The sequence below is a fragment of the Vombatus ursinus genome, unplaced genomic scaffold, assembly GCF_900497805.2.
Source record: "Vombatus ursinus unplaced genomic scaffold, bare-nosed wombat genome assembly UNPS02014807.1, whole genome shotgun sequence".
NCBI lineage: Eukaryota > Metazoa > Chordata > Mammalia > Diprotodontia > Vombatidae > Vombatus > Vombatus ursinus.
Genome location: NW_020954585.1, coordinates 53,832,805 through 53,853,934, shown reverse-complemented (window position 1 = coordinate 53,853,934; position 21,130 = coordinate 53,832,805). Strand labels below are relative to the sequence as shown.

The following is a 21,130-nucleotide window of genomic DNA, read 5'->3' as shown; positions in this document are numbered from 1 at the left end:
GGCATCCCTGCAATTTTCAGTTCTTTGCTACCACAAAGAGAGCTGCTATAAACATTTTAAAATATATAGGTTCTTTTCCTTTTTCCCCTAACCATCTTTGGAAATAGACCAAGTAAAGATACTGCTGAATCAAAGGGTATAGACAGTTTAATAACTCTTTGGGCATAATTCCAGAATGCTCTCCAAAATGGTTGGATCAGTTCACAATTCTACCAATAATGAATTAGTGTCCCAATTTGTAGGAATTTCACACTCAGCATCTCCAAAATGAATTTCAGTATCTCTCTTACATAAACTCATTCCTCCTCCCAACTTCTCTATTTCTGTTGAGGGTACCACCATCCTTCTAAATCAGCAAGTGACTTGCCCAAGGTCACACAGCTAGTAAGTGTCAAGTGTTTGGTCTAAGGTCGGATTGGAACTCAGGTCCTCCTGACTTCAAGGCCGGTGCTCTATCCACTGCGCCACCTAGCTGCCCTGAGACACCATCTTTTTAACCAGCTGCTCTTGAAGGACATCTCAGTGTAAGAAAAGTACAAGCCCGAGCAAGTCCTACTGCTTGAGAGACTTTGAGTATGGGCTCAGTGATGGTATGTATATATGTATGTCTATCATTTGAGAACCCAATTAGCTATGTTTCAAAGGTTGGCTGCAGGATTATTGATTTTTCAGTGGCGGCAACTCTCAAAGACCTACTAAGAAAATTAGGGGCTATGACCTCTGTTAGTGGAAGGAGTAAACCCATTGAGAAAATTGATGCTCCTTAAAGTACAGAAGTATACTTTATCAAATGAGATAATAACTGTAAAGCACTTAGCATAGTGTCTTGCACTTAGTAAGTGCTATGTAAATAGTAGATACCATTATTATTAGTATTATTATTATTAAGTGTCTGTAAGACAGCTAAAAATGGCTGCTCTTAGTTAATAAAAGTATCCAATTAACCAAAAACCTTGGTTTTCAGAACGCACATGAACATGTACTATAAAATGAGAAGTAGAACCCAAGAAGAGCTCCTTAAGGTGTCAGGTGTACCTTGTGATGAAGCAAAAATGCCCCTAGATGCTCAGGGTTAGAAGGGAATGAGTATGAGGGGAGTGGGAGGAGAGACTACATGGAAATGTGAATACCAAATCTATTGCCTTGCTGTTAATACAAATCAATGACCAGCACAGCTAACTGAGCCAGGATTCTAAAGGTAGCAATTTTCATCAGCATCGTGTGCATGTCACTAAAAGTTATTGGTTCGATGCTCCTTCTGTTTCATGGTTTACCAAGCACTTTAAATAGATTACCTCATTTAATCCTGAAACCTACAAACCTACAAAGAGTTATCATTCCCATTTTACTGTAAAAGAACCCAAGACTTGAAGAGGGTAAATGATTTCATTAACTTGCCTTTCACGGTCACCACTGACAAAAGGACAGTTTCACTGTGTAATAAAATAAAAAATTCCTCCAAATGCAAATCAAAAATCACCTTCCCATTATTTCCTCAGGATCAGAATCTTAGCTATTAATGTTATGCTTCCCTACTCCAAGATACCAGTTGACTTGCTTTTCCTTCATAATGAATGTTAAGCAAATGCAACATACCCGTCCCTAGTTGGGAATATCATTTTCATAAGGAATTTTCATAGGGAATAAGTTAGGGGACTACTGGATTTCTTGAATGAAAGGAAAAGATAGAGTGATAGAAAAAGGGAGAGAAAGAGGGAGAAAAAAAAGAGAAAGGGATGACCCATCACTGAATCTGTCAGGGTTTCGTGTTCTCCTGGAAGAACTTTCACAAACAGCTGGTTAAGATGGTTTCTAAGAATGGAATTTGGATTTCTGGAACACAACTTAAAATACAGGAATAATAAGCTCATGGCCAGGGATGGTGTGCACCTAACAAAAATTGTTTAGAATATATCTGCTGGGAGAAAAAAGGGAGATACGGAGGAAAGGAGAGAGGGAGAAAAGGAAAAGGAATGAGGAGGCAAGAAACAGAAGAGGAAAGAGCAACACTGACAGTGGGGGTAGCTAGGGAAGATCTGTAGTAGGTGACCTTTGAGCTGGGCTTCAAAGGAAACTAGAAAATCCCATCTTTTGGAATGAGAATTTTTTACCTCTTGTGATTACCAGTGGGTAGGAAGTAAAAACAAAACAAAACAAAACCAACAACAACAAGCCAAAACAATCCCTTACTTTTTGCCTTTGCTTGGGACAAGTGACCTTACTTAACTGGAAAAGGGATTAAATTAACAATGGTTTTGAATTTCACCACAGCCCAAGGTTTATGGTTTTCCACAAGCATCTAAGAAGCCACGTACAAAGCTGTTAGCTTAGTTAACATCAAACCTTTGCCAGGGTCTGGGAACATCCACAACAGTCCCCTTTCTCTGTCTCTGATTATAAATATTCAGGTTCTAAAAATACACACACTTTGTGCAATTTAACATACAGTTTCTCTGATGTGGAACTTCCTAATAGCCCAGTGTCCTCTAGGTTAAGTTAAATGCAACTATGTGATCTTCTGTTATGGAAAAGTTAAAGCAATGCCATCTGTATTAAGGCTATAGGATAGAGTGACTGCTCTTTATACAGACTTTCACTGGGCTCTGTGCCATCTTTTAAAGATCCCAGAGACAGCTAAGGCATGTGAAGCCATTTCAGGTAAACTTGGGTTGGACTACACTATTCAAACAAGCCAGCTGGAATGAAACAATATACTGTATTTAGCAATGACCAGAAGGAAATTTTTCAAGAGGCTAGGCTGGTTTCTCTAGTTTGGGACCTTCAACTAGATCTCTGTTTCCTAAGTGGCATCAATAAGGTGGAGGGATGATCCGGGAGGTGGCGAAGATTCTTACCTAATGAGATAGTCCAAGGCCAACTCCGCTCCAGATGGTTTTTGAGGGTTTTCTTTTACACCATGAATCCCTGCTTCCCGAAGCTGTTTCCTTTGTTCTTTCTTCCGTTCCTTCTTCAGTTTTCTTTCCAGGGTTCTCCTTTCCTCTGGGGTCAGTTCCTGCTCATCTTCCTTTTCCTCATCACTTGCAGCATCCACCTGAAAATAACCCAAAACACTCTGTGTTGGATCCATGGAAGGAAGGGAAATTCACAAAGTAAACACTTTAAAAGAAATAGTGTTCAAATTCCCTGGGATTCTGTTCATCTGGGAGCAGAGGTCACTGAAAAAAAGCAGAGGTATATACTCTGAAGTGGTCAGTGATAAAAAGAAAGCTCTGCCAACATTATTTATAGCAGCACTTTTTGAAGAAGCAAAAACTGGAAACAAAGTAAGAGAACATTGATTGGGGAGTGGCTAAGCAAGTTGTGAATATTATTGTGTTGCAATAAATGACAAATGTGAAGAATGTGAAGGCTTGTATGAACCGATGCAAAGTGAAGGAAGCAGAGCAAGGAAAACAAGAATTACAATGACTACAAACTCAAATAGAAACAAACAAAAAAAAACAATAAAAACTGGATGCTGTCCAGTTACGATGACCAAATTTGAATCAGAAGGAGAGATACGAGAATTCACTTCTCTCCTTTTTTTGAAGAGTTAGGGGACAACAGGGATGGAATACCAAATATAAGGTTGGAATTGGTCATTATGTTCAGTAGTTTTATTGACTCTTTTTTTTTTCAATCTTTGAAATTTCTGTTATAAGGGATGGTTCTTTACTGGGGAGGGATATATTAGGAGATGTAAATGATGTAAAAACAAAAATAATTTTTAAAGGGTATAAACATTTGTATGTTAATTTGTACTTGACAACACAGTCACCTTTCCCCATTATCAGAGGCACTAGCTCCATTCAATCAACAATTACTGAGGGCCTAAATGCACATTACGGGGAGGTACATAGTTTAGAGAAAACATAGTTCCTACCGTTACAGTCTAGGAGGCCATAAACTCTCTACCTGGAAGCTACAAGGATTTGACCTTTACAAACATCTGGCTTTCTACCTCTTGTTCTGGGAATAATAATCAAATCAATATGACCTTTCTTGGAAAAGACATGTCAACAAACTGACCTGCGAGTCCACTCACCATTCCAGTGACTTTCCAAACTAAAACATCCCTCTCTGGTCACCACTCTCCCATATATACTATCTTCCACTATTAAAATATAAGCTTCATAAGAGTAGGTACTGTCATGCTTTTTACAATTCATATCCCCAGTGCTAAACATAGTACCTGGTACAGAGTTAATACTTAATACTTATTCGTTCATTCATACCACGTGACCAGTGTTTTAAAAGCTGTTATGACAATTTAAATCTTTACAAAACAACAACAACAACAAAAACTTGAACTCCTAAACATACAGGCAAGAACCATGGGGAAAGTTAAAGGGCTGACAGCCACCATATGATAAGTTTTCACAATCCAGTCAAAAATATGTTTCCTCTTTGTGTTGGTAAAAAGAGGGAGGTATCCTACAATGAAAAAGGCAGAGTGTGTGTATGGGCAGGGGGAGGCAGGAAGGAGAGCTGAGCAAGTGTTCCCTTCTTCACCTTTCTAAGTCCCTTTTCTCCTGCTGTGATGCTATGGTCTCCTTTGGTTCCAGAGGAAACTGAATTTACGTATCACATGCAATGCATGGGCAACATTAGGTGGAATGCTTTTCAGCCTGCCTTTTAAAAAGGAGAGAGAGAGAGAAGGGTGAAGGGGATGAAGAGGGAGAGACAGGGGATGGAAATCAGAGGAGGAAAAGAGAGAGGAGAAAGAAGGGAGAGAGGGGAAGAAAGACACAAAGAGACACAAAGAGCACCCAAAGCTTAACTCAAAGGAATGCCTCTTTAGGGGTAGAATTACAAACATTAGCAGGGGAGAAAGTTTTAGGCAGATTATCTATTTCTGCCCACTCCTAACAGCCTCTGTTAAATCTCAGGCTAGAAATAAGGGGTGACCATTTGACATATTATTGTACTGGAGTGAAATTATTTTAATTTAAAAAGCAGTAACATTCATACCAAGGCTGCTGGGAGCAGGGATAAACGAATTATAACAATAAACCAACAAAAATCAAAACTGACCCAAACCATACTTTCATTCCTGTAGCTTTTCAAAGATTATTCCAAGAGCTGCCTAATAATAATAATGATAATGATAATAATAATGCAAGTCTATATATCCCTTTCTCTACAACTCTTTGAAGCAGAGAGTAGAAGCATTATTTCCATTTTATAGATGAAGGAAATGAGGCTCAGAGAATTTAAATGCCTTGCCTAAAGTTATGCATTTAAGTAAGAGCAAGGAATCAAACCCTAGTTTGACTCCCACATACCAACTCATTCTACCATATTAAACTTTCTCTATAGAAGTTAACAGTCCATTTAATTGAGGTTGGGAAAATGATATAGCAAATATGTTTATTATTTGTCCATAAGCTTGTACATGAAAGGCCCAATGGCATAAGACTGTAATATTACTGGCAAAGAATAGTTATCCTATATTTTCAGTCAAAGAACTGCTCATTACCTTCCCTGCCCCCACACACATTCCTCCTATTATCTAAAAACTCTTTAACCCTCCCTCCAATGACTCTAGTAAAAACAAAACAAGTTGCTTCTCTGCCTCCTGTCCCCTTCATTTGGCTTCCCCTTTTTGACTCTTCCCCACCAGGTCCCCTCATAAAATGCCAATCCCTTGACAACTTTTGTCCCATGCTTAACAACTTTGCCTCTTCTGGATCATCTGAAACAAAAGAAAGAGCTGCTCTCCCCCATTCCTTCCCAACCCTCCTCCCCTTTTTCTTTCTTAAAAGTGGGAATTTATCCTGTTAAGCAGAGGTTCTTAACCTGGGGTCTGTGAATTTTAAAAAAATGTTTTGCTAATTATATTTCAATATAATTGATTTCCTTTGTAATCCTATGAGTTTTATTTGGTGTATTTAAAAACATTCTCCTGAGAAAGGCCCCAAAGGTTTCACCAGTCTGCCCAAGGGTCCTATGACAGAGAAAATGTTAAGGACTCCTGAGTTAAGGGAATTTCAGCATTGCTATCAAGGTAAATCCCAACTGCCTCAAATGTGTTGAATTATGGGGTGTTTGCAATGAAACACACAGCAATTCTTGTCTTCTGACAACACCTTCCCTTCAAATAAGAGACCATGCCATCACCAAAGATCATGATTTCCCTTATCTCTACCAGGTATAATATTAAGGATAGTATATATACAGAACTTCACCATCTCTGAAAACAACACTGGTACCTTCAGATACAAAGGATTTGCTGTGTATATAGCCAAAATGATCCTCCTTAATGAAAAATATCTCAGGCTATGTGAAAAATGTATTTGTCAGCATGAAGCCATGTTAGATCATTACCTAGAAATAGATTGACTGCAATCCCACACCCCTCATGCAGACATGCCAGGTTTTGCTCTAACCTCATCACTATAAATTTATGCCAATTATAGACTATTATTCCCAGGAGCTGGGATCTCATTATGATATGGTCAGTCCTTCCAATGGTGCAGATCATAACTCAGTCCCACATCTCATCCTGTGCAGCTCTTGTTCATGTCTTAAGTAATTCCTCCACAAAAGGTCTCCACATGTTGAAGTGGTGGTGGGTGCTGTATTTCTACTAGATCTCTCAGCATTGCATGGATACCAATGGTAAACCTGAGTTGTTCAAAGATTATTTCTTGATCTTGCTGCGTAACTGCTCTACTTTCCTTTCGGGTCATAAATCTCCCTGATGACACACTATATGTTCCATTTTTTTCCTTTGGTAATATGTTGCTGGGCAGCTGGGATATGTGCAATGGATAGAGCACTGGGCTTGGAATTAGAAAGACTCATATTCATGAGTTCAAATCTGGCCTCAGACACTTAAGAGCTGTGTGACTCTGGGCAAGTCACGTGACCCTCTTTGCCTCAGTTTCCTTATCTGTAAAATGAGTTAGAGAAGGAAATGGCAAACCACCCCAGTATCTTTGCCAAGAAAACCCTAAAAAGGAATCATGAAGAGCTGGACATGACTGAAATGCTGAACATCAACCACAAAAATGTTGCTGCCTATTCACACCAACCCTGGATGTGCCGTCCTTCTCATTTTCCCTTTGGGTGACCTGAAACTTTAGTTCTTCAGAGACAATGGCGTTCCTGACTCACAGCCATTAAGCATTGATGAAAGAAAATTGATATTAAAAAGGGAGGCCATTGTTACAGGGAGAAGTGAAGGATCATTCAAAGTGCTATGAAATTTTCCAAAGGTAGACCTGTCTATGAAACTCTTGTTTAATTCTGAGCCTAGGACACTGTGAGCAGTATCTGTCCAAAAGATATGAAGAGATGAACTACCTATGTAGCTTGTCCATTCAAGTGTATACTATATTCTTGGCAAAAGGCATTTTTCATCTACTTTGCTTTTCTTGTGTGGAAAATTAGACCAAAATCTTTTAAGTAATGGATGTGGATCTCATTTAGGAAACTCTCAAATGTTCCTGAGTTTGATGCGATGTTGTTTTGTGATAAGAAATTTTAAGAAACCCTATGCCTCTATTCAAAATAATCAATAAAACTCCAGGAATCAAAGTTTGGGGCAAAGGACTGGAAAAGTAGGTAACCACTTAGATAAAAAGTGTGCATATGAGATGGGTAAAAAGGAAGATGCATGAAACAAAACAAGGAACAAGCTTCTTAATATTACCTTTTATAAATACACATATTAAGAAGACTTGATTTGAAGGCAGAAAACTTGGTTTTGAAACCTAGCTCTGCCACTTTCTACTGTGACCTTGGGCAAAGGTCACTTAATTATTTAAACTTTCATATTAGTAAAAGGCAGGGAGTTGGCCTGGGTCATCTTTACGGTGCCTTCTAACCAATGATGCTAGAAAAATGTGTTCTCTGGGCACACAGGCATAAATATATAGACTACATGTATTATAGTAAAGGCTTAAAGTCTCTGGTGCCTTACAACAGGAGGTGTGTGTAATTTTCAAATGTTGCCTAATTGCTTTAGGCTTACAAATACCTAGTCCTGCCTCCTCCCTCCCCCCTCCCTTCTCTACTCCCAACAAAGAATATGAACACAATCACATCTGCTTATTTGCTTAGCCTGATATCATATGCCAAGATTTCATCATTTCTCTCAATCTGGGGAGTAAAGTCAAGTTTAAAAATCAAGGCTAAAATCAGGTGATCAGGTGAATGTAGGAGGCAGAGAGGACTTGAACTGAGTGCTGAGAGCCTATGTAATTGATTTATATCAACCCCCAGGCTAGGTCAATATTCTGATGAAAGATTTTTTTTTAGGAAAAATTCCTGATCAGATCAGATCAGATAGAAGTAGAGGCAGCTGGAGCTAGCCCAGGTGCCATCCAAGGTAAGGAGGAAGGGTACTTCCAACAGGTTATACAACCGAGCTTCTTACTCAGTAGTCATCGTTCATTGTTTCTAGCTTATTGCTTTCTAACCTATGTTCAAAAGCTCCTCTCCAAACCCAAGGCCCTATATAAACATCCAAGGCTCACGGAACACAGTTACACTCGGTTTCTATAATCTGTTCCATCCTTCAAGAGAAGTCTGAACAAATCTACTGCCAAAGTCTCCTCTAAACATAACACAGCTCTTATCATGGATGTGGACCTTCAGGGACCCAAAAAGATGCAATCCTTAGGAAAAGGTTTTTGTCACTGAATTATCAGTCAGACATAGGATTGGCTATGTGTAGAGAATAATTTGAAGGGGACTCAAAAATTCTCAAATGTATGGTAGCTGAAATTCTATGACTACTACCATTGATCTTTATGTTAATGAGATTGCAAATCTGTAATACAAAAGTTTTTTTTCATTTTTTTGGGGGGTATGGAGTTTGGTTTTTTGGGGTAAAGTGCCTCTGCTTTAAAAACATGCTCTTTAGTACACCAGGCAATTCTAATTCAGACAAAAGTTGAATTTCTTACCGTTAAGGCTCATGTTCATGTGGCCATAATCAAATTCCTAAAAGAAACTATGCATTTCCCATCTCTTGTCTAGCTATAGGATCAGTTTTATAAACATCATGGTCTACTACAACTCTTTTTCATTTTTGCAAACTGACAGGTCATTTTTCAATTAGGCAACACTCTATGTGGCTTGATTTAGAAAAGCAAAGAAGAAAATGGTACCTTTTTTTTTTTTAAGTCAAAACTATACCTAACAGACTGGCAATTTTGGATAGAACTTTATTCAAGTAGGATAATATAATTAAAAGTTACCAGAGAAACTTTTACTGTAACAATCTAACTTGTCCATCTTTGTTGTTGTTCAATCGTATCTGACTCTTCATGACCCCATTTGAGGTTTTCTTGGCAAAGATACTAGAGAGGTTTGCCATTTCCTTCTCCAGCTCATTTTACAGATGAAGAACTGAGGCAAACAGGATTTGAACTCAGGATGATGAAGTGTTCCTGACTTCTGGCCAAGTACTCTATCTACTGCACCACCTACCTGTCCTTGGCCATCTTACCCTTGCCTAAATTTGGTTAAGCTCATGCCACAGATTATGTTATATGTAAAGCACTCCCCTCTCCCAGTAGTCTTTGAAAATGAAAACATATTACTCAGGGAAGGAATAGTTAACACCTACAGCAAAAAAAGTAAGTTTTTCTGTTTCCTTCCTCCACAAAGGAAAAAAAGGGCAAGACAGAATACTTGATAATGGGGACAGAGTCAATGTGCCAATTTTATTACGATGACTAGGGTTGGTCCCAATATTACTCTCCAATAAGCAGTAGGGGATTAGTCATACAATCATTTCTCTAGGGCAGGGGTTCTTTACCTTACCATAGAACTTTTTGGCATTCTGGTGAAGGCTGTGGACCTCCTTCACAGAAGAATGTTTTTAAATGCATAAAATAAAATACAAAGGATTACAAAGGAAACCAATTATTCTGAAACAGCTATTTTAAAAAATATATCTGTATATATTTAAAATACACAGGTTAAGAACACCTGACTCAGAGCTGGAAGGTACCTTGGGGGTCATCTAGTTCAACACCCTCATTTTACAAATGTGGAAACTAAGGACCAGAGGGGTTAAGCCAAAGGCCACATAGGTACTAACTACGTGGCAGAGTTAGGATTCCAAATCACTTCTCTTGGTTCAGAGATCTTGCCACTGTACCCAGCCGCCTCTCTTTTTCCAGTGTTCCTCTGAATGCTAGGTTGTTGGCCAAAGTCCCTTTGGGAACCAGGACATTAATCATTTCAGTTCATTTGTTTCCAGAAGGTCCCATCACAAATGATGTGGGCCTGTTTCTATAAGTGGACAGTAATTGCTGTAATTGATTTGGCTGAAGATGGCTGCCTAACTAAATTTCTCCTTACCCTTCTCCCCCAGAGGAAAAAGTGCCAGTTCTGTGGTCTCTCAGGCTATAAAATGCTGTCGTACTTGCTGGTACAAAAAAGGTTTGCCTTGTCTTCTTAAATGTAATGATTCTTAGATTAAGACCAAGGTTTTTTAAGTGCTTTCACAGAAATGTCAGAATTAAGGGCAGAATGCAAATATAGCACTACATGGGACAGGTTAGGGGTAGATATAGGGTTGTTATTTCCTGATAAAAATCTAAAATAAAATGGGGCTCCTTCCACCAATATTATATTGTCATGAGAACATCATCCTGCTAAGTCAATCTTTTTCTGCCTCACAAGGACACATTTTTTGTCTACCTGTTTAAAATGGGTAAGTGTATATATGTATATATGTGTATATAATACATATATGTTATACACATATAAGCATATGCATATACATCCACACAGATGTCTCTATGTACCTCACTTTAACCTGACATGCAGCATTTTGCCCTTATAAAATAAGAAAATGAGAGGCTCATGTTTTATATAAGCGATTCCTTGCTTTCCAAAAGATTTACCATAGGGTTCTTTCCTGAGGTTCATAGACCCCCAAGGGAGTTTTTGGATAGATTTCAGGGGGGGGGTCTATGACCTTGGGTTGGGAAATAAATGTATCATTTTCACTGACCTTTGGTTTACTTTGTAATCCTATGAGTTTTATTTTATGCATTTAAAAATATTATTCTAAGAAGGGCCCTATAGACTTCACCAGACTCCCAAAGGAGCCCATGACACAAAAAAATATTAAGAACTCTTTTAAATATTAAGGTGTTCTCCTTGTACATGTAAAATTTCTTCAAGGTGTAAATATGAGAAGGAATAAAAGATGGGGAATCCAATTACAGATTCATTTTTTAAAGTATTAAACTCTTACTATGTGTAGGACACTCTACTAAAGTCCAGGGTTTCAGACAAAAAAAAGAAAATAGTACATGGTCTTCAGGGATTGACATTCTACTTCAGTGATCCCTGAGGTCCCTCAAAATTTTAATTTCTATGATTCTAGGTATGTTTGGCACGATGGAAAAAGCACTAAGCTGTATGTTAGGAGGTTTGGGTTCTAATCCTGGCTCTGCTATGTGGCAAACCTCTTCATATTGGTTTCCTCATTGTCAGAGTTTCTTCCAGGCCCAATACTGTCATTTGGTAAAAAGGAAGGGGTTGTCAAGACTTCAAAATCTCTTCCAATTCTCATATTCTAGGAATCTCTCTTGGTAATAGTGCTGCTCAGAGTCAAGGGCAAAGACATTACAAACTGTTCACTGGATGATGTCTGTATCCTGTACCAGAAATATCCATCTAATATCCAATCTTCACCAGATATATGGAGTCACAATGTGATGGTAATAAGCATGGCAAGGTTAGCCTCACATTCTCTTGAAGACTGGGTTTCTCAACTTCTATTTGGTGAAGAATAGCAATTTTTCATTTTCCTTAAGTCTTGAGATTACTTGTGTGTAATAAAGACCCTGAGTAGGGATGAGTCATTCAACTTTCATTTAGTCTAACCTCTGAGTTGTTTAAATGAGAAAAAACGGACAGGAGTCTAAACTCCTTGAATCACTCAAGTTTATAAAGCCAGGGGCAGAGCTGGATCTAGAACCAAAGTCTGTCTCCCTGGTCAGTAAGAAAAGCTTCTAGTTATGCCATCAGATCCTAATCTTCTGGTTGGGGACTTGTGGCTTAGTGGATGGTGAAGAATGCAGACTCAGCCAGGTCTATGCTTTGAATAGATTCTCTATGCTTTTTTTACTTCATATACATAATGTATATGTATAATTAAAATGTGCATATAATTACATAGGTATAATTATAAATAATATTTCTTACTTTCTCAATGGGTGAAGGAGGAGGTAGAGGGAGGGAAAGAATTTGGAACTAAAATTTTTTAAAAATATATTGTCTATGCTTTTAATGCCTGTGGTTTTCTTTTTTTATTACACTTCATATGTATAATGGATACCATACTTCTTCCCTTTTCAATGGATGGGGGAGGAGGTGGGAGGGAAGGAGAGAATTTGGAACTGAAAATAAATTTTTTTCAAAGTTATCTATGCTTTTATTACTTATTATCACTCTAAAGAAAAATGGATTGGGTACCACTGGCAATGGACAGCTGATGCCATAGCTCTTTCATGGGACCATAGCCAAAGGAGTACAATCTACTCAGCAAATGTGCCAAGAATGGCACCACAGGGGGCGGGGGGAGAGAATGTACTTGAGGTCTACTACAGCATGAGTTACAATGTGGAGTATGGTGTAACAGAGGACCCCACCCCAGTAGGTTTGGATGCCAGAATGACTGTGTGATTGTGAATGCCATCTCATCTGAAGTAGTCCCATGGCACACATGCTGTTACAGTGAGGATGCTATGTATAACTGGACCTCCAGCACATCTGGCATCCAGACAGATCACATGTAATAGAGTAAGCCCGGGAATGACCAAGAGGAGGGAAACCAAACTTAGATTCAAATATTCTTTATTGGTCACGATATCTTAGGCTGGCAGAGTCAACATCAATGAATACACAGTGCTTTTCATGTAACAGAAGGAGCTTTGGAAATGTAAAAGATAACTACACTAGGAGAAGTCAGAACCACAATCAGTGCACTGACCAATCCTGACTTCAGAGGACTGATGGGGATGCATGTCTCCCTCCTTTGGGTGGTAGATTATAGATGTGCAGGGAGGTAAATATCAGGCAAGGCCAATGTGTTAATTTTTTCTGTTTAAGTGTTCTTCTTGTAATATGAGTTTGGAGTATGTATGTATGTGTGCGCTCGCGCACACATGTGCACATGCATGTAGTTACTGGGAAGTGACAGGAATTTTTTTTTAAAGCATCAACATTTATTTTAATTTTTTAAACTGAAAAGCCTTTAAGAAAGGAAGGAAGGAGAGAGAGGGAAAGAAAGAAGGAAAGAAGGAAGGAAAGAAAGAAAGAAGGAAGGGAGGGAGGAAGATTGTTGGACAGTTAAGACACTTGGACTCTAGTGCCAGCTTTGCCACTAACTTGCTGGATGACTTTAGTCAAAACATTACATTTCTCTGGGCCTCTTCTGTAAAGGGAAGAGTACACTACCGAAACTGCTTAAGGGAGAAACGATAGCTACTGTTAATAACAAGGTTGGGCAGACAAGCAGCTGTCACAATAGTTAAAGGAAAGTCGTCTGTTCTCTTATCCATCCAGACTCTATTAACTGGCTCCACTCCAATCTAAGAAATAATGTATGAAAAGCTGACTCAGACAGACAATTCTGGGTTGCATCTGATATCTAAGGCTGAGTGTAGAATAAAGGTAAGCCTCTCATCACTCTCAATACCATCAGAAGCATAAAATGAATGATGAAAGATGAAATTCTTAATGACAGAAAGGTATACAGTGTTTCTATTGTTGCTTTTTTTTTAAAACTGATGTGCATTTCTGGGACTGAGGGGAGATAGAGAATTGGAGATCATGATAATTAGAATGAAAAAGAAAAAAATCCACTTGCTAATGCCCTTGTAAAGAAGATATAAAATAGGAGAGACATCAACACATTGTGGGGTTAGACAGGGATACGTTCTACTGAGACTGAAGCAGCACTGAGCTGACAGCAAAGCATTATTTTTTCAAAAGGCATTCTGGAGTCTTCAAGCAACACCAAATCAGGCATATGATGAGATGATCCCATCAGCTTCAGCCCCCTGTACATCTCTCCTTCCACAGATTCTTCTAATCCCAGGCCATTAAGCAGTTTTAGGGATGGTATACATGGTGCCTCTAAGTATAAGTCATCTCATGGACATCAGGCAGACATATTCTTGTTGTTAAAGTTAGTCTGGCCTTCTTCAGGGATCTTACTGTTGGTGCCTTCTCTTTAAGATTAGCTCCAATTTTTCCTGTCTAATGTTTACATGCTGTCTCCTTCATTAGATTGTGAGCTCTTTGAGAACAGGAGCTATTTTTTTTGTCTCTTTGTATCCCCAGCACTTAGCACAGTAACTGGTATGCAGCAGGTGCTTAATAAGTACTTCTTGACCTTGACTTGACAACTGAATGTATAAATAGCCTTGAAAACCAAGGAACTGGGGTTTACCACAACTGCCATTACTATTAAAAGGCTCCATCTTGCTTACTATCTTAAGGAGTGGAAGCAAAAGGAAATGGGTATGAATCCTTGAGAGCTGCTGTAAGAAGAGCTGCAGTATCTAGATGAATGGATGGCAAATGGTTGCTCCATATTGAGGCTCTGGAGTTCTAATCATCCCAAGGCTGTGGTTGCCTCTGCACTTTCTCATCAACATATCATATTGCTTCAGGATGTTACCAATTCCCCTTGCCAAACCCATTCTAATTCTCATGTTACACTTCCCTGGGGTTCAAAGTGGCCCAGTATTTCTGTTTTGGGTTGGGTGTGGCTTTTGTTATTGTTTTCATTAATTGCTTCCCTCCTCCCCCCAACCCTCCCTCCGCCACCCCCCACACACACAGCAGGAAAGCAAGCAGAGGCAACCTCAGCCACTCTGAGGAACAGTAAAACACTTCTATAGGGGGACTGGTGCAATCCAACACTGAAGGATTAGTCCAGTGAGCTGGTCCACCGGCAACACTAAGCCTCTTTGTGTTCCAGGAGTCCAATTAGTTTCACAGTCCCACTCAGCATCAGAACCCATAGGGAGAGACTGCAGGGAGAAAGGCCTAAGTCAGGAAGGATGGGAAGGAAGGAGAGAGGTATGTCAAAGGGACCACCCAATGTCAAGGGTGGGATGGGGGGAGGGAAATGTCATAGTCTGACTAAGGAGACAAGACTGTAGGATTAGGCTAACTACAGTGTGTTTATAAAGTCCGTATGTATCCTTAACAGTGAATAAATTTGGCTGAACACATGATGGATGCAAGTTATAGTGCCATATGAAAGCATAATAAATGTGCTTTAAAACAATACAGCTCAGACATGCAGCTTCAACTTAAACCATCACTGTTGGGGATACATCACTCAGTCCACTTTTCCATCTTGTTGAGAACATTCTCCATTTGTGGCTGATCCAGGCTCTACGTTCTCACAAAGAATGAGGTTTTAATTAGCAAATGACAGTTTTGACATGTGTGTCACTATCATGTCTATCTCCAAAGTTCTTTAAGTTTAAGGTTGCACAAAAACTTTTAAATAGCTTACTGAACACAGAAATCTTGAAAGAAGTGTAGGAGTGGAATAAAAACCTATGAGGAACCCAAGCTGCTTTTCCTCAGTTTTGGGGAGCTAAACTATCCAGAGTATGATTTAAAACAACAAGAAAAAAATACCAACAAACAGTTCATAGTTTTTCACATGATACATCTAGACAACTCCTAAGTCAAGGCATCACTCATGAGTATAAGGCAGTAGCTGGTTCCCTGTCCTGTTGGACCCTAGTCCTAGTACACAGAAGGCATCACGGGAAAGAAGAGAGGTAGAAGGGAAAGAAATGCCAGGAAAAGGCAATGATTGGAACTTTAGTTAAATTGACCATACCACTAAACAGGATTTGGATTCGTTTACAGGCTGGATTAACAACAGGAAAAATAATTCTCTCCTCCTTTCTCTCTCCCCCACTATCCTCCTTCCTGCTTTCTCTTCTTCCTCTCTCCCCTCCTTCTCTCTCCCTTCTCTATTACTCTCTCCTTTTCTTTCTTTCTACCTCTCCCCTTCTCTTCCCTCCCTTCCTCCTTGTCTCTCCAGCCTCTCTCCCCTATTTGAGCAACTTTTCTCCATTTCCACTGAGGATAAAACAAAGGAATGGATTCAGATTACAGCAGAAAGGACTCTTGGGTTATCTATCAGGAAGAACTGCCTGAAAAGCAAACAGCATCCCCTCTCTGGAGAATTTTTTTAAGATTAAAAAAGAGAAAATAATCTGTCTAAAGTGGGAACTTTTGATAGTTCTTCCTGGAGGCAGGGGGATAGACTAAATGATTAAATAGAGAGGGCCCCTTTATAAACAGCCCCATGAGTCTATGTAATTTCAAACCCATCAAATCCTCTAGGGTCTGGGCCCTTTTCCAATCAATTAGGAAAAGAAAACGTACAACGGCAGTGGTGGGTCATGTTATAGGGAGAAAACTCTGAGCAAGACTATCACCACCATCAATAACAACAACAAACATTTATTAAGTACTTCCCATGGGCAGAGGCAGAGCAGTACCTTCCAACACACAGATTACGTCTGACTTGCATGAAAGTCATCACTACTGAGGTTTGCTCCTTATGATGAATTTATGGTTCTTGTTCCTTTGCATTTCTAAAGCTTAGCATCTATAAATACAGTCAATACAAGTAAAAAAAAAAGTCTTAAATTTCACTGTTATACCAAGTGAGCTTAAAAATCAAAGTAAACATTTTCCCAGCAATACAAGCTGTTCTGCAGTTAGAAAAGTCTTTAAGATTGTACTTCAAAGTGCATGAAAACAATTCAATCTTTATTGGCTTTTAGGCCAATAAAAATATTGCCTATCATTCACTGAGTATTTTGAAAACATAAGCTCTTGCATTCCCTTCTCCCCAAAAGACCACCCTTCCAGCATTGGGGACACTGAAGACATTTCAATTCGTTGGTTAAACGTATTTTAAGATAATGCTTTGTGCAGAAAAATAAAGTAAACTTATATTGCTTTAGAAAAATCTAACTGTTTACCTTGTGCTACTACTACAACTGCTGGCAAGAGGCATTGTAAAGAAATTACATTAACTTGATTTGGAAAGGTTTCTATAGACTCAACTCAGGCAGAAAAACCTCAAACGAGTTCTGCAGGAAGCCAGATTTAAATGAGAACAAGCCTTTGTATCTTTCAGATCCAGGGAAGGCGCCTTTCAACCATTGTCTATACACTTGGGGGGGTGGGGAGTGCATGTGGACACCCAGAAATGTTCATATACACAAACGCAAAATTTCCACATGTCAAAGAATCCTAAATTTAAACTTGGATGCGCTTGGTGTCTGACATCTCTAGATGGAAGATTTTCCTGATTTTTCTCAATCAGACACATAATAACGTTAAGAACTTTTACTAATTATGCCAGATAAGAGAAACTGGTTTTTTAAAAGGGGGGGAAAAGGGGGAGGGGAACCACCACTATTTTCTAATAAGTAGTCATGAGGAAGACTAAAGAATGAGTTTATAACTCTAGTACATATCAAGGAATAGAAACATGAGGAGAAACTGTTTTGCAGAATATTCCTCCTCCTTCTAGTGAATAACTGCTTTCAAAGGGAACCTAATGAAACTATTAGTATTTCGAAGCTTGAGTGGGATTTCACTTCTTAATGTCTTCCTAATTCTTTCTCTAGTGATTTTTACTATGAATACAAACATGTGGATAAAATAATGGCACCCTATTATGGTGGGAATTGGTTACTTGGCTGGGGGGTAGGGTGTGAGGAGAAGTCAGGAAAGTAGAATCTATAGATATCTACACTTCCCTGGTATCTAGGGTTCTATACTGGCTCATGTCACTAAACATTCAGCCTTCGGATTAAGGCAAGGCTTTGACGTATACATGCAATGTCTGCTTTTATGGCTACAGCACACACACACGTAACAATCCTTAGCATTTCTGGAGGGAAGTTGTGTTTGTAACTAGCCTAATTCCTTTTTTTAGGGCTCTGGGAATGAAAAGCCAGTTTCAATTCAGCCACAATTCAATCCAAGCAAACATTTACACGGTGCTTACTATGTGCAAAGCACATACTTCATTGGAAGGGGGTAGGGAGGTGGGATTGGATCAGGTCTCTAGACAGAGGACATAAAAAAATAAAAACAGTTATTGCTGAATTCTTTGGAAAGCATGGGGGGACAACCTAATTTCCACAAACTTCTTAAAGATCTCATTAAGGAAAAAAAAGCCGACTGAATGTTGCTTGTTCATAACCTTTAGAAGAGAGAGAGGTAAGGCAGGGAGTAAGATGTTTTGAAATCCTTCCTGGAGCAAAGGAAAGAAAAAAAGGGGGGGGGGTAGAAAGAGCAAGCAACGAGCTGGGGCTCTTCCAGGGAAAGAAGGACCACAGAGAGTCGGCAGGTTGCCAGGCAAGCTCAGCAGCACGACCAGAGTGCATTGAGTTTCTTTAATGAAAGCCAGGAAAGAACACATTACACAGTGTTTCTTCTGAGAGCAAGCTAGCCCCCAGTGATTGGAATCAATAAAAACACTAGGCTCGGGGCCCACTGGGGGAGAGAGGAGATCTCGACAACAGGCGTTGAATGTGCTTTCCACTTTCTCCCTCCCCTCAAAGTTAAACTTTGATGATCCACTGGACAGAACAACTTTTCACTCTGCAGGCAGGCAGGGAGATTCCTGTGAGCAGGAGTAGAGGAAACGTTGGGCTTCTCCTTCCCGAGCCTCTGGACCTGGGGCTCGTTTCCCGAAGAGCTGGTGGCGGTGGCGTCTGGGGCAGCAGGGACGGCAGGGAGAAGGGAGGAAGGGGTGGTCTCGGAAGCTGAAATCCGGTGCGGGGAAAGCGCCCACCCGACAAGTGCATCATTCTCTCTCCCCTCTTCCTGGGGCCAAGCACGAATGCATTTTCCATCAGGAGAATGCTAAGAGGAGGAGGAAGAAGGGGAGAAGGAAGGGGACGGAATACAACATGGGAGCTCCTTCAGCCAAGAATGCACACACTGGATAGCACGTCAGTCCCCCCTGGGAGGTTCCTGGAGCTGCCGGACCAAGCGTGCTGAAATACTAGGGTCAGCCCCGCGCGGCGCACGCGTTCTGCAACATTTCAACACACATGTTGGATGGGAGTGAGGGACCCGATAGCAAGTTAATTATTAGGTAAGTCCGGGCTGTTTTTCATATTGATGCCTGTCAGCGCCGAAGTGCGGAGTGCCGGCTTTCAAAACTCGCCTTCTATTTACCCCACACCCCTGCCCCAAGTTTTCTTATGCTTAATGAGTATAGACTTGGAGGATATTCAAAGCTGTCGCGCTTGCCCCCATCCTTGGGCATTTAATTCACAGCATCCTCCTCCACGACCATCTCCTCTGTAGTGCTCATGGACTTGGGGTAAGAATTTTGCTATTTTTTTTTTTCTTTCTCAGATGGACTAAGGCAGCTGTATTTATTTATTTATGATAACATAGGGTCAGGCCACATAACTCCACCCCCCCACCCAACCCCTCCCTACTAGTAAGCTTCTTCTCTGGACTCTGAGGTCCTTGTCGGCTCTTTCAATTGTGAAACATCTGATCCCACATGTTGAAGCTGAAAAACGACTAACAGTGAATTCTCTAATGTGGTACATATGAGAAATAGGTCTGTCTGAATGTAGATATAATTAGCAAAGCTCGAATGCAGCACGTCATAGCTAATTTAAAAAAAAATTATGAATGAAAATATTTAAAAGTGCCTCCTACTTTAAACTGAACCCATGGTGGAGTTATTTTTAAGGTCATTTTTAAAAAGGAGATTGTTTGCGAGCCCTAAATATTGCTCAGAACTTGGAAATTGTCAGGTTGAAGTGAGAAACATCTTTGGAGGGAAATGTAGTGTGAAAATAAGAAGGCACTAAGTACTCTGCAGTCAGCTGTGGAATGGAATTATCAACAGCTTTGTTCACATGTCATTGTTTTCCTTGTAGTGCCTGCAACAGGGGCACAGGGTACATATAAAGGTCTGAATTTTAACACTAGTTCTATGTGGTTTCCCTTAGGGAATTGTGAGAAATGCCTTAGAAGAGAAGCTGCACTTTTAAATTATCCTAGACTAGAAAAACAAGATAAACACTACATTACTATTTCCAGATATACCCTCTCCCTACATACATGCACACACCAATTTTGATGCATTTTCTACCTACAGATTCTCCATATGGTAACCTATGAATTATCAGAGAACCAGATGAGGCTAAGGTGTTTTAAATTATATGGGTGGACCATAATTATGTGGGTTGACCTGTTTGAATGGTATTTAGGAAAACTCTATGTTTCAAAAGGAGTCACTAGGCATGATTATAATCTATATTTCAGGTTTTTCAATTTTATAGGTTAGAACAGAGGAAGAGGGGTCCTTGGAGGCTACCTACTCCAGCACCTTCAAGTTACAGATAAGGAAAGTGAGGTACAGGGATGTTAAGTGACTTCCTCAAGGTCTCCCTTGGGTAGTATCAAAGGTAGCATTTGCCTCCAGGTCTTCTGACTCCAGTCAGCACTCTTTCCACTGTATAAGGATGATTCCTATGATTCGATTTTTTATGAAATCCAGAGAAATTATGAAAGGGGTCTTGTAGGGTCTAAAAACACTGCAGACCACTGTCTCAGACTATTAGTTCCCCTTTTGTCTATTCCCTCAACTCCCATCAACTCCCCAGTGTATGAATATTTTCTCACTTTTGCTCTGTTTTTTTGAGTTCAGGATCTTAAAAAAAGGCATCAGCTCTACTCAAACTATTTATTCTTAGTAGTTCTGAGGGCAGCTGCTCATTCCCTGCTCATCCTTCCTCCCACCTCTAGTCATCAAATTCAGATTAGTCTCTGCAAAACAGAGTGAAGCAATAGTTCTTGGGCCACCATCCTTGTGACATGAGCAGATGACTGGTTCAGCCCAGAGTGGGTGGTGATGGTGGGAGGACTGCAGAGAGGGTAGAAAAGACTCACTGTGGTTAATGGATGGCTGCCTCCTCCTCAGAGTCACTCCCTGGAGAGGGATGCCAGCATAGGTTACTTCCTAAGACGGCTATTCCTTGTGCCTGTGTCCCACTAAAGGGGAACCATTGACCAAGGACCTTTTAGTTGGTGAGGGTGTTTAGCTTATATTTTAGCTTCT

General features: G+C 39.9%; 1 protein-coding gene across 4 annotated transcripts in view; it reads right to left on the bottom strand.

Moving 5' to 3' along the window:
• CUNH7orf50 (chromosome unknown C7orf50 homolog) overlaps nt 1–21,130 on the bottom strand; it is a 338,906-nt gene that overhangs the window by 79,936 nt on the left and 237,840 nt on the right. For all 4 annotated transcript variants that reach the window (XM_027874516.1, XM_027874520.1, XM_027874518.1 and 1 more), the window contains one exon: nt 2,856–3,052. In XM_027874516.1, coding sequence (XP_027730317.1) covers nt 2,856–3,052 — 197 coding nt within the window. The remainder of the gene's footprint in view (nt 1–2,855; nt 3,053–21,130) is intronic.